The 15,002-nt window shown below is 37.8% G+C and overlaps 1 protein-coding gene and 1 pseudogene across 1 annotated transcript; both read right to left on the bottom strand.

Moving 5' to 3' along the window:
- Positions 1-302: 302 nt before the first annotated feature.
- Positions 303-7,685, bottom strand: LOC127840850 (solute carrier family 23 member 1-like). Its single transcript, XM_052369285.1, has 4 exons — positions 7,548-7,685; positions 6,487-6,618; positions 4,264-4,359; positions 303-2,532 (listed from the first exon to the last, which is right to left on the bottom strand). The coding sequence occupies exons 1-4, from the start codon at positions 7,663-7,665 to the stop codon at positions 2,306-2,308; spliced, it is 573 nt and encodes a 190-aa protein (XP_052225245.1). The 5' UTR covers positions 7,666-7,685; the 3' UTR covers positions 303-2,305.
- Positions 7,686-9,515: 1,830 nt separating this feature from the next.
- LOC127843304 (5.8S ribosomal RNA) lies at positions 9,516-9,657 on the bottom strand (annotated as a pseudogene).
- Positions 9,658-15,002: the final 5,345 nt, after the last annotated feature.

Genomic DNA, 15,002 nt, shown 5'->3' with positions numbered 1-15,002 from the left:
TGGTAATAAATGTAAACAGCGTAATGAATGCAAAAACACATATATAGAACATCATCGTGGTAATTCCTACATGCCTAGTTAGCTGTCGTGTAACATTCTTCAAAAAACATCCTCATCAATACCAAAATCTTTTTTTTTCACAATAATCAGCATTTTCCTAATCATAACCCCGTTATCCCCATAATCATCAACATCATCAGTAAAATTTGATCAAGTATTACCGTCATTGACATCATTTTATATACACCATCATTCATCATAAGGGCAATTTATGTAAATTAATAATTTAAACAACATATGAATAGAGCATATTATTTTATTTCCCAAGCATATTTTTGCTTGTATGCATAAATCGAATTAAAATTAAAACAAAATCGACACATATTTTACAGAATTACAAGAGCAAAGTGTAATATTCATATTTTTAAATGTCAATGGTAATAACATGTATAGTCAATAATTGAAATTTGTCAGAGATCCTGTCAACATAATATACATTGAAAGACACCTGATACATATTTACACACATATTCCTATACATAGTTCAGCGTAGAAGTACATGTATCACTGTTCTTAACAAGGGTTGTTTGTAAAGCATGCATGCCCCCCATATGGGCTGTCAGTTGTGTTAGCAGCCATTGTGTGAATCCGTTTTTTGTCACTGTGACCTTGACCTTTGATCTAGTGACCTGAAAATCAATATGGGTCATCTGCCAGTCATGAACAATGTACCTATGAAGTTTCATGATCCTAGGCCTAATTATTCTTGAGTTATCATCAGGAAACTATTTTACTGTTTCGAGTCACTGTGAACTTGACCTTTGACCTAGTGACATGAACATTGATAGGGGTCATCTGCCAGTCATGATCAATGTACCTTTGAAGTTTCATGATCCTAGCCGTAAGCATTCTTGAGTTATCATCCGGAAACCATTTTACTATTTCGAGTCACTGTGACCTTGACCTTTGACCTAGTGACCTGAAAATCAATAGAGGTCATCTGCCAGTCATGATCAATGTACCTATGAAGTTTCATGATCAAAGGCCTAAGCGTTCTTGAGTTATCATCCGGAAACCATCTGGTGGACGGACCGACCGACAGACAGACCGACGGACCGACCGACATGTGCAAAACAATATACCCCCTTTTCTTTGAAGGGGGGGGGGGCATAAAAACGAACTGAGATTTTAACCACATTTTTTATTAAACAATGAGATAATAACATTTCTTGTTTTGTAGAAAACTTAAACTGCTTTCCATAATGCCACATACCTCAACTTTACGTTTGGAATACACATTTAACCATACAATCACCAAAGCCCCGGTTGAAAATAAATATATATTATGTTCTATTGAAATCAATAGAAGTTTTTTTCAGACTTTCAACGCTCTATTTCAGACAAACCATATACGACCACACCGCCTAAAAAACAAATTACCGCCACGCTTAAAAAACAAACTAGTACAAAAATGTCATAACACATTGCAATGGATAAAAGAACATGAAATCCCATATCAAATTAAATAAAACATATCTGAACATCGTCTATGTACACACATCGTTACATGTCAATTCCACGAAAAAACAGCTCAAATGCTTCCTCAATGTCAGATCTCGTTTGTCAGTACTTCTTTTCAGCAGTGTCTATAGGTACATATATTTTAAAGAGCGTGGTTGATATCCCTTCTATCATCTATGTGCTGTTATATGTAGTAATTTATTTTAATAAAGATACAAAAAATACTTATAACAACATGATCAAAATGTCTAAACCTGTTACCCGAAAAAGGTACGTTTTCAATATATAAAAAATCCAAAGTAGTTGAGAAAAAATAAAAAATATTTCAAATGTATCCCTAAGAGACAAAACGTTGTTTCACAGTTATTAAAATTGTTTCATTAAAAGAATTATGGTATTCTGGTATGTTTCGTATTATCAAACAATTAATTTGGTGTGAGATGTATATAGCATGGGGAAAACTTGGAATTCTTAACGAGTGCTTGGTTCCATACAGTGTTTTCTCACTATGTTTATGTGATGTGATGTAACGGTGGATTAATAATTTGATACACGTGTTCCCACCCAATACATTTAATAGACACCATCTTGTGTTTTCAATATTGGTTAGAGTATACTAGAGACAGTAAATATCAACCCCAAATAATCGTCACACTTAATGCAATTAATACTTCAGTAAACTGAAAACATACAATATGCAACCTTTTCTTGAGGCATATAAACCTACATATCTAGGCAATGCTATGGCAAATGCAATTATGGCAAAGCAGTATTCAAATCCACATCACAAAAATTCCGTTTGCTCGTGTTCGATTTTGTTATTCACTTTCAATGACGTCATGTCCGTTTCCGGTTCTGGAAGGAAAGGAATGAATTTCAGCCATCTTGATTTTCTCATCTCTGACGGCATCCATGGATTGTATAGTTCGTAGCCCTCGGAATACTTCTTGGTTATGCTGGCATCCGATTTAACACCGCTCCAAGCGAGAATGCCTCGCTCTTTTTTGGTCCCTGCGAAATCAATACGATAACAATCATTACCAAAATCGCACTGCCGTTCGCTTTCGTTCGGTTCATAAACATGCAGTTAAATTATTTAAACCCATAGGTAGAAAGTTGCAGTATAAGAATAAATGTCAATAAATAAGTATATTCAGTCGATATTTTTTTACATTCTTAAACAGCGAAGCAAACACTACTTTTGGTCAAGATAAGCTACTCTGAAATTGCATTCACAAGCTTTACCAAAAGTTATAAACAACCACTGAACATTAAGGACCAGTATCATTAACATTCTCAATTCTTTAGCTCACCTCTGAAGATGATATCGCCACATTGGTGCAAAAAGGAACCATTTTTGCACCAATGGGGCGATATGCGAGTTTCCAAACAGCTGAGTGCTGAAAAATGTCGGTCAGCACATGAACAATCTCAAATCTCAGCTGCGCCAATATGCACACATTCCTTCTCAAAAATCAGGTTTGAGTCAGAATTAGAATTAAACAAGAGCTGTCACCATAGGATGTCTTATGCCCCCTATAAACGCTTGAAAGACGTTATGAGCTTTTTTCGAAACCTAAACGCGGACCCTAAGTTCATGGTCAATGTCACAGGGGTCAAAATTCGTGTGCGTATGGAAAGGCCTTGTCCATATACACATGCATGCCAAATATGAAATTGCTATCCGAAGCGACATAGAAGTTATGAGCATTTTTCGAAACCTAAACGCAAAGTGTGACGGACGGACGGACGGTCCGATCACTATATGCCCTCCTTCGGGGGCATAAAAAGAAAACAACTTTTATGAACACCATTTTCATTGAGCATGATGGTAAAACTTAATTTGAGGAAAACAAGAGATGTGTTTGTCAGAAACACAATACCCCCTATTGCGCCGCTTTGATACATGTTTTTTTACCTTTGACCTTAAATGATGACCTTGACCTTTCACCACTCAAAATGTGTAGCTCCATGAGATACACATGCATGCCAAATATCAAGTTGCTATGTGAAGGGACGTAGAAGTTGTGAACATTTTTCGAAACCTAAACGCGAAACCTAAACGCGAAACCTAAACGCAAAGTGTGACGGAAGGACAGACGGACGGACAGACGGACGGACGGTCCGATCACTATATGCCCTTCTTTGGGGGCATACAAGACTAAAAAATTAGTCGAATTATAACCAAACTATGTTTTTGATGATTCCTTGAAATACTTAGCAGTAAGTAACTACTTTGAATTAACCCTCGATGGGAACAGAATCGATGCGTCTTTCAATTTGAATAAAAATGTTCGTCGCCATTTATTCCGACTGTCGACGTAGTTTCTATGGGGCTCCTCAACAATCATTTGTGTCTCGCTTTTTTATACTGGGCATAAGGCACGGGCTTGAAATGTCACCCGTGATAAGCATGTGCAGTCCGCACTAACTAATTCGGGACACTTTCCGGCTTAACTGCGATTTCGAAAAAAACGATGCTTCCGTTGAGCGAAAATAACCATAAAAAAGAAAGAGTCATCCCTGATAAGCCCATTCGGACTGCACAATCTAATCTGAGACGACACTTAACGCACATGCATTAAGCCCAGTTTTCCCAGAACGAGGTTCACATTATCGATGCGTCTCTCTGTTCACATACAAATGCTCGCCATTTTTGTCTACTCCAGTTGTCTACCTTGTTTATATGGTACTCGTCACCTTGCCGTTTGTACACCTACCTGGTACAGTTTGTACACCTACCTGGTACAGTGTTGTCCAGAATAAAAGCACACAGCGCTCCAGCGAAGTTGGCATTACCGAAAAACATCTTCAGAAAGTTACTCAGAGCAACGTTATCTGAAAAAAAAGACACGCTAAAATCTAATATTTTGGTTTTACAATTATTCATTGAAATAATTTGAGCATGATTTATGAATTACATGTGTACATTCATACAAAAGTTGATAAGAACACAACTTACTAAAAACTTTCATAAATTATTCTCCATAAATATTCATTGTGCATTTAACAATTTAGCTCGTAAAACCCGTTAAGCATTAGAAAACTGTTGGCGAATGATATAGCGTTTGTAGATTAAATTGTGCATAAAGTGATAACTTTAAAGGGGCCTTTTCACAGATTTTGGCATTTTTTAACTTATTCATTAAATGCTTTATATTGATAAATGTAAACATTGGATCGTAAAAGCTCCAGTAAAAAATCAAGAATAAAATTTTAAAAAGGAAAAGAATATTGCCCGGACCAGGTTTCGAACCAGTGACCCCTGGAGTCCTGCCAGAGTCCTGAAGTAAAAACGCTTTAGCCTACTGAGCTATTCCGCCGAGTACATATACATGAAGTATTTTATACCTTATATAAGCAATCTTTGTAGTTTCACAAAATTTAACGACAAAAACAGAACTCTCCAAATTATTCAATCGTTTCGCGTTGCAACGCTTTATAATTTTTAGGGTTTAAAATCGTCAAAAGATGCATATAATGGCTATATAAGACCATGGTAAAAGTTCAGTATTACTGTTTCCTCACAAATATCATAACTAAAACGAAAATTTGCGAATCTGAAACAACTTTTTTCAATTTTGTCAATTTACCAAAGCGTGAAAAGATCCCTTTAATAATAGAGTAGAAAAATAGTAAGACAGAGTGGGAATACAAAGAACGGTAACTGTAACATTTGAGTAATGGGTTGCAGTGGTGTACAATTCTTATACATGGGTTTTATTGCGTTTGTTACAATCTATGTTTTTTATACGAATAAGCAAAAAACATTTATTTCCATCAACAAATATTCTACTACATCTTTAGTATTAACAAGATGTGTTTAAGAAACACAATGTCCCCCATATGACGTTTGACCTTGAAGGATGACCTTGACCCTTCACCATTCAAAATGTGCAGCTCCATGAGATACACATGCATGTCAAATATAAAATTGCTAGCTTTAATATTGCAGAAGTTACATTACATGAGCAATTTTGACCCATATATTTGACCTAGAAGGATGACCTTGACCTTTCACCACTCAAAATGTGCAGCTCCATGAGATACACATGCATGCCAAATATCAAGTTGCTATCTTCAATATTGCAAAAGTATTCATAAAATAAGCGATTTGGGCCACATATATTTGACCTCTGACCTTGAAGGATGACCTTGACCGTGACCTTTCACCACTCAAAATGTGCAGCTTCATAAGTTACACATGCATGCCAAATATCAAGTTGCTATCTTACATATTGCAAAAGTATTCATAAAATAAGCGATTTGGGCCACATATATTTGACCTCTGATCTTGAAGGATGACCTTGACCTTTCACCACTCAAAATGTGCAGCTCCATGAGATACACATGCATGCCAAATATCAAGTTGATATCTTCAATAGTGCAAAAGTATTCATAAAATGAGCGATTTTGGCCACATATATTTGACCTCTGACCTTGAAGGATGACCTAAACCTTTCGCCACTCAAAATGTGCAGCTCCATGAGATACACATGCATGCCAAATATCAAGTTGCTATATTCAATATAGCAAAAGTTATTGCAAAATGTTAAAGTTGGCACAAACCAACCAACAGACCAACCAACAGACCAACCAACAGACCAACCAACAGACCAACCAACAGACAGGGCAAAAACAATATGTCCCCCACTACTATAGTGGGGGACATAAAAAACGAATTGCACATGAATATTTGGATTAGTAATAACATGAAGAGTACAAAATTCATTGCAAACAACAAATTAACAATTTATCAGCACTATTTTGTTGAATTATATATAGTTTACATAAATTTAAAGAACCGGAAGCGGATACAGTGTCACCATGTACTTGTCAGTCGGACAGGGTACACCAATTATAAGTGTTTTCTACCTGTGTATGCAAACTATTGGTGTTTCCTAACCTGTCATGTCAATGTTAGTGTTTCCACACCTGTCTGTTCTTATTATTAGTGTTTCTCACCTGTTTTGATGATGTCCGGATTGGTCTCCACAAAGTGAGGGACCATAATGCCCACCGTCAGGGAAAGACCCAGAATCGCCAAATTGCGCGTGCTGTGCAAAGAAATCTCGGTGAGGTTCGAGAGTATTACACCTGAAACGAGATTATAGTTGACATAACTACGACGGTAACACAAAACACGTGTGCAGTCGAAGTTTTATTACAATACATATCATATTAATATCTGTTTTAGCTTTAAAACAGTTTTTAGTTTGAGAGGTAAACTGAATAGTGTCTTCGATTAATAAAGGTAACACTTAAATAATTCTCGGTCTGTGAAAACGTTTTGTATGTGTGTGTTTGCACAGTGCCACAGTGTCATCCCAGATTAGCTTTTGCAGTCCGCACATGCTTATCGGAAACAATGCTTTCCGCCTAAACTGGATTTTCGCTAAAAGAGACAGTGTCGTCCCTGATTTTATCGTTTGCGGACTTAACAGGCAAACCTGGGCGGACACATGCACAAGGTCAGGCTTATGTTATCTGTTTTAGCATTACATATATAATTGGAATTATTAATTGACAATACATCACATTTATAAATGTAATAAAGGAAAAAGTATTCTTTGCACGAGAAAGAATATACGATCGTACAAAGCAATCACGTATTGTGGCAATCACATTTTTCCACATTTAAATATGATGAATGGGATCCAGCGAAGATTTCTGGAAAAAAGCTTACTTAGTTCTACAGCTGTTGCCACTGTTAAAAAATTAGCTTTAAGCTTACTATTTTTCATGTTGCAATAAAATTGCAATAAAAACGTGAATCACTTATGTTGAAAAAACATGAATTTAAATAAAATAAGTGCTTAAAATAATCAAAATATTTGAAATTTATTGTGTTACATGATTTTTTTAAATAAAGTTTCTTACTGATTAAATGAGGGCCTAAGAGCAGTTATCATGAACATTCGAAAAATCGGGACCACAGCGATGTATGTGAACTGTTTAGCAGCAGTCTGGAATAACTGGGCTAAAAGCATAGAAGGCTGAAATTCCTTCCTTTCCATCACTCCTACCTATGAAAACGGCGGTAATGGAGAGCAGGGCGCCACCTAGGACGGGTTCCGGGATCATGATGAACAGGGCCGAAAGCTTGCCTAGCAGCCCGATGGCCATGTAGATGACGCCTACCATGACGAACACCCAGCGGGAGGCGACCTAAGACCGGAAGTAGAGAGAGCAGAAACGTGTGAACAGAAGCGTCTTAGATGTTTAGAAAATTCCAATATAATTCATATCAGCAGCGCTCTGGAAGAACGGGGCTTAATACGTGTTAATAAAGTGCCGTCCCAGATTAGCCAGTGCAGACCGCACAGGCTAATCAGGGTGGACACTTTCCGCTTTAATTAAATGTTTGGTGAGCAGGAAGACTCTTCCAAACGAAAATCCAGTCTAAGCGGAAAGTATCGTCCCTGATTAGCCCGCGTCCCGTTTTCCAAGAGCGATGCCCACATATAAGATAATGGATATACGTGCGTGACTTCTTCACGGGAAAACGAAATACAAATTCCAACTTTTTGACGCAGATTGAGACGCAGGCCCCCGGAGCATATATTGCCATTGGGAAAATAACTTGGTCATACGTTTACGTCGTTATTTTCGTTTTCGGTCGATATCGCATTAACCCGTTAACGGATTTTCAAATAAGTCATGCATCGGTCACGCCGGCTCAAGGTCAAGCAGTTCTTCAAGGTCAAAAGGTTGAGCCTTTTTTCATGACCGATCCATACCTTGAACCACATTATTTAGGGAATTCGTGCGATGTACAGAATGCATGAGTCAGCGGCGCTGGCTTAAAATGTCACCACTTAAAGGTAAAGAGTTAAGTCTCGGCGAGGGATAATGTGGTCCCTTCATCTGCCTTGTTATAATAAGATTAGTGCTGTTGTTTTTGCTGCAACAATCATACGTCGATTCATTGGTAACACATAACGTTCGACGGATTATTGTTGTTTCACCATCATCTAAGCTAATTAACAAGGTAAGAACATCATAATTAAGTAACGGCTGTTACTTAGACATGTCTAGACAGTGTGGCTAAATATCATGGTGCAAACCACCCAATAGCAACTGCTATATGGGAAAGAGGGATTTAAAGCAAATTACACGTATAAAGTATTTAAACCAAGTTCTAGAGAAAACTTCCCTTAATGATATGCGGTCCGCACAGGCTTATCAAGGACAACACCTTCCCACTTTTATGGATTTTTTTTTGTTTAAAGGGAGTATTTTTTAACGAAAATCTAGTGTATGCGGAAAATTTCGCCCGAGAGTAGCCTGTGCGGACTTTACATGCTAAACTGGGACGACACTTTACGCACATGCATTAAGCATCGTTTTCCCACAACGCGGCTGATTTAAAGCACATTACCCTATGAAGTATGCGTTATTTCGTTAAGATACAGTCGCTTGGTTTATCGTATATATATGTAAAATACCTGCAACGTTTCTCGACTTCGTTTCACAAAACAAAGCATGTAAGCGCGAAAAATGTATTACAATCATATACTTTCAATGCTGCGGACATTATGTATTTTAAACAAAATATCACATACTACACAATATTTTACGTTCGTGTGACATTCGCGAATGTTTACGCAGATAGTTTCAACGACAAATCTTTAGTCACTTTAGTGAGCTACCACTGGTTATCGAAAAAATGATTTTCGCAACGCATCATTGGTCGTTTTTAAAATGAATGCAAACTGGTTTAAGGGGAGGTAACTTTTCCGAGACGGTTAATTGCAACAGGGTCCGGTTTAATGAGAGCGACCATGGTCGGGCGACTATGGTTGAACCAGCGAATAATCGTCGTGCGACGATAACCGGGTTTATTTGAGAGCGACGATCGTCAGTCGACCGCGAGTTGTTCGACCTATTGTCGAGCGACCGCCGTCCACCCCTCACACCACGACTGCTCGTCGCTTGACGCTTTGTCGGCACCCAAAACCCGTGCAAAATTCACGCGGATAAGTACGTTTAGCCGACCCTCGGACAGGCGAGGCCCCGGAAAATAGCCGGGGCCGCAATGTGCGTTCAAGATGACGATGTTCAGTGTGTCCTGCAATTCACATTAATTCACGCAGCTGGTTGCGCTCTTCATCGACGCACGAGCCGAGTATAGTTGTTTTTGTCTGCACATTGACGGGTCGACTCGCGGTCGCCGTGAGGTAACCGACGGCCAGCGCTTCGACGCCGTGCAGGGCGAGCGAAGACTTGCGTTCTAGGGAGACTAGTACTGGTTCCAGTCGAGACCGATTGTTTCGTAAACAACGACGGGCGGCAGCGACTCTGCGTCGCCGCTCTTTGAACCTTGCGGGACAACCGAGCGAGCGTTCCCGCTCGCTTCGGTGTTGCGAACCCGCCCCCACAGGTACCCCACAGTCCGGACGCTTAGGCGGATTCCGCATCCGTTCGCATTTCGCCCTGGCGTTTCCAGCTTGTCAGACACGCCGCCGCCATCAACGTGGGCTAGTAGTGCGGGCGGTAACCAGTACCTCGGCCGCACGCTCGGCTTTGTCGGCTTTGCCGCAGCGCACGGCCCCGACGACCTGGACCGCATGCGACTTGCCGGTGGTTGTAAGATTTGCGAAGCGCTTCGACTTTTTGAGATAGTCTTGGTAATGATCCATCCGAAGGTTCACCTACGGATACCATGTTACGACTTTTACAACCTCTTGCCGGTCAACTTGCGCATCTTCTCGGCGCACCTAGAGCAGACCGCGAAGCCGGCCCAATGGTCTAATCTGGAGAACTCATTGACTGTAGCGATCGGTAGTAGCGACGGGCGGTGTGTACAAAGGGCAGGAACGTAATCAGTGCGAGCTGATGACTCGCGCTTACTAGGAATTCCTCGTTCATGGGGCACAATTGCAAGCCCCAATACCTAGCACGAATGGGGTTCAACGGATTTCCCGGCCCTCTCTGGCCAGGCAAGACGCACGCTCATCCATTCAGTGTAGCGCATGTGCGGCCCCAAACATTTTCGGGGATCACAGACCTGTTATTGCCAAACGCCACTCGTCCCTCTAAGACGTTCGAGGGGCGCACCAGAGAACGCCCGAGCTATAGCAGGCAATAGTCTAACTAAGAAGGGCCATGCACCACCACCCACCGAACCAAGAAAGAGCTCTCAATCTGTCAATCCTCGCAGGATCCGGGCCGGGTGAGGTTTCCTGTGTTGAGTCAAATTAAGCCACAGGTTCCACTCCTGGTGGTGCCATTCCGTCAATTCCTTTAAGTTTCAGTTTTGCAACCATACACCCCCACGGAACCCAGAAACTTCAGTTTCCCGGGATCTGCCCGCGGGGTCAATTAAGCAACCACCGCGGATCGACAGTTGGCATCGTTTATGGTCAAAACTACAACGGTATCTTCGAACCTCTGACTGTCGTTCTTGATTAATGAAAACATGCTTGGCAAATGCTTTCGCTGTCGTTCGTCTTGCGACGGTCGTAGAATTTCAACTCTAGCGCCGCAATACGGATTCCCTCGTCAGTCCCTATTAGGGACGGGAACGAATACTGGAAATGATATTTGAATATTCGTTTGTCATTATTCGAATATATTCGAATATTCGATTTTTAAACCTTATATTAAAATGTCCGAACCTATGACCGTCCGGAGCAAATTACTATTCCTGATTGCCACAAATGCCACTATAAATCGTATCTTATGTGCAGCTTTGAAAAGTTGTATAGAATAATATTTATTTGTTTAAGATCATTGATTATTATGCTCTTCTTTTTAAATAAATACTGTTTAGGAAGATGTAAGATATTTCAGGAAAACACATTACCGTAATTATAATTTATTACAATACTTGTAATTGATTTGGATTACTTTCCATCGATCATATGTATGCATTTGATTTCGTTATTGTTTTTGGAATTAAAAACCACGGCGATTTAATTGGGACACATTAGAGAAAATAAATTCTGATTAGATAATCATTGATTTGATATTTGGATAACGGAAATAAAACATACATGCCAGATCTCGACGGGACCGAGATTTGGGCGATTGTCATGGCATCCCGATATAAGAGAAGTTGTGCCGATATTCGTTTAAACCTTCCATAAGTTCACAAAAAATCGCTATTTAAGCTATATAAGGTACAGTAAGCTAAATTAATAAAACAATAAGTAGACTTATCAACTATGCAAGAATTCAATAAAATAAATCTTAACTGAAATATAATTTAAGTGATGGTACGTATATTAATTCGGTAACTTGAAACGAATGTAGTTATCATTTTAAGTCCCCAATATTAAATGCTCAATGGCATTAACATTAAATACATATTAGCTTCTAAAATACAAACTGCAGTTTATTTAATGTTAAATGCAAGTGCTTTCGTTCCAAAGAATTATTTTATGTGTATTTTACTCATTTCATATTTCAAATATAGAATCTATCTTGCAAAACGCAGTGTTGCAAAACGCACACTTTTATGGCTTAAAACTTTAAACAGGCGGAATTCGATAATAAATTTCGTGAAATTATGTAAAAAGCATGTTTAAGTTTCGTTTTATTGCTGCAAAGCCTGCACTGCAATTGCATAAAAACTGTATTTACCCGGGTTTCGATAATAAATCTTGTGACAACATATATTAAACATGATGTGTTCGTTTCGTCTTATTGCTACGTTGCACCATACTTCGGTCCACATGAATTGAATCCGTGTCGCTAAAGTAAATTTACCAAAATAGTTATATCGTCACGATAAATTAATGAGTTTTGCGTTTTAATGAGTAAACATCATATCTAGACAAATCCTTTTAAAGCCCCATTAACACTCAAAATCAACGAATATTTCGTAAATTATTTCGTAAAATAAAGTGTACCTATAAAAAATCAGTGTTACTTATAATTGCCAAAATTTCAACGAGAGATGTGGTCTGGAAACATTGTATCTTGTTAAATCTATGTTACCAGACCACATCTAGCGTTCAAATTTTGGCTATTGCTTTAAGGAACACTGATATTTTATGGGTTAACTTTATGTTATGAAATAGTTTACGAAATATTCGTTGATTTTGAGTATTAATGGGGCTTTAAATAATGTCTTGTACCAAGTTTCTGACTACAACGAGCATGGTGTCCATTACTTATTAGGTAACGAGTGATCGCTTTTATATGCTTATATTTTATGAAGATTTTCTTTCAATAAGTTCTTAAAAACGTCCACCTCTCGGTCACTAAAAGTCTAAGCCCGTTGTTCGCTTATTTCTTTTGTGCCAGAGTCAAAGGCTATATTGGACAATGTTCGTCTGACAAATTGCGCGAAAACGACGTTATTTTCAGGATTGCGTTGTTGGTAGTTTTACAGAGTTAAGTTAACAAATGTCATGGTTAGGTTATAACGGAGTAACCATCGTTGATACAAAAACGAATATATGGCGGTAACATATCCATGTAAATAGCTGCGCTAATCAAGTAACTACAGCTAATATTAACCACTGTTATACACTTGACCGCTGAGGTTAAAAAACCTGTAAAAACACAAAATGTTTAACAATAAACGTTAATGTATCACATAAATTTACTTTCATATTTGACTGATTTTCAGAAAATAATTTTCACATATTGCATAACTCTGAATTGAGAATGAATTGACGATTGGTCCCTCTCCTCATACCCTCCCGTTGCCAATTTTCGTCTCGTTCATTGAGGGCAGCTGTTATCAAAGCAATGACTTATAGTGGAAACAAAACTGTAACTCGATCCGCCTTAAGTACGACATTAACATAATATTTTAAGAGAAAATAAAGTTTAAACTATTTGTTATGTTCGTTTATTTTATGAATCAATTGTATATTTGTGACTATAATCCAAATTTGTATGAGTACATCTGTGACAGTTAACTCAAAATTCGAGTTTTAATTAAACCAGTAAAAGAAATAGTATGTAATTTACATTTTCTTATTATTGCTATAAATACGTCAATTTGTAACATGATAATTAAAAATTGTATTGTATTATCATAAAATATCCCTTGCATGTACATGTAAACATGAAAAAAATATATTGTAAACGTTCAATATACAGTATAATTGTCACATCAAAACTTAACCAGTTACGGGACAAAATTACCATTTACGGGACACAAGATATACATAGGCAATTATTTAATAAACATTATTAAATCTTCATGTTTCTTATCTTTTTTTTCATATAATGTGTTTAAATACAAAAAATATCAAATATAATCAAGATATAAATATGAAAATCACATGAAAACGTAATAAAAAAACCTGCGTTATTTTTCTATTTTGGAAACTACGTTCAAGACAATGGTCGATCTTATATTCTGACGTCATATATTACTCAAATATGACGTTATTTATCCGAAAATATTGTATTGACTGGAAATAATGGGTAAAATACATTTTTGCTATGTTTCGTGACTCGTAACTAGTGGCTCGTAAATGGTTTACAGATACGATCAAATCGTAAAAATGGACGAAACAAATCATCTCATTGTAATAAAAGTTATATTTTCAGTTAAATATAACCCTCTTTTTAAGTCCTTAACATAATTATTCCTAGTAGTAATACTAGTACGTGTATTGTTCTTAAATTATATTACTGTCTCGTAAATGTTTTTTTCAATTATAACGCTATTTGTTTAGATATTTGACATTTAATTTTGAAGTAAAGTACACAACTAAACTGGTAAAGAATAATTTTAGCTTAAGTATATAATAAAATGTTTTTAATTAAGACATTTAAACAACATATTTTTACAATCTCATATATTTTAATGCAATTTAAAACAATGACTCGAAACTGGTTGCACTTTTGAGACATCCGTACATTTAATTTTTTTCCCCAAAAAAATATTCAACTTCTGTCAAAAATCTATTTCTATCAAGTAAAGACAACTAATTTACATATGGTTAAACAGCAATCAACTTTTAAAAACTGACATTATTTTTTTTAAAGAAGTACATATAATGAACACATTTTTTGGCAAAGACATGCTTATTATGTCAACGTATGATATCGAGACGGTTTTTATGTAAAGTTTTAATTGCAAATAACCATTCATGTCATCTATTTTCTTTTCTGGTCATTTACTTCCGTCTAAAAATGCATAGCAATTCATATAAATATTGTATTATATGCTGCATTAAAACCCGAAGACATCAATTGTCGCGCGTACTTTTTTTGGAAATGTCTTTGCATAAAAATAGAACATTTGAATATGCATTTTGGATTCGAATATTCGGCCTATTTTCGAATATTCGAATATTCGGTCATCCTCCCATCCCTTGTCCCTATCAATCATTACCTCGCGCTCCTCGGGTTGCCGACCGATTCGCCACTGACCCTAGGCGGCCCACGTTCGCTAGCCCGTACATGGCACGCGGCATCGACCCGCTGCGAGCAGCATGGCCAAAGTCGAAAGCATCCCGACGGCGAGTCCACCTCGGAGGGCTGTACGTTCCTGCACGCGGCGCGAGCCA

This window comes from Dreissena polymorpha, chromosome 8 (genome assembly GCF_020536995.1).
Source record: "Dreissena polymorpha isolate Duluth1 chromosome 8, UMN_Dpol_1.0, whole genome shotgun sequence".
Taxonomy (NCBI): Eukaryota; Metazoa; Mollusca; class Bivalvia; order Myida; family Dreissenidae; genus Dreissena; species Dreissena polymorpha.
This window is presented reverse-complemented; position numbering and strand designations above follow the sequence as displayed.

What these genes read in the sequence shown, in the direction of transcription:
- LOC127840850 (XM_052369285.1), bottom strand. Translation starts at nt 7,665, where the DNA reads ATGGTAGGCGTCATCTACATGGCCATCGGGCTGCTAGGCAAGCTTTCG. An exon ending in TCCGGACATCATCAAAACAG is followed by an intron (nt 4,360 to 6,486) that starts GTGAGAAACACT and finishes CTTTTTTTTCAG; the next exon opens with ATAACGTTGCTCTGAGTAAC. An exon ending in TCTGGACAACACTGTACCAG is followed by an intron (nt 2,533 to 4,263) that starts GTAGGTGTACAA and finishes TTGATTTCGCAG; the next exon opens with GGACCAAAAAAGAGCGAGGC.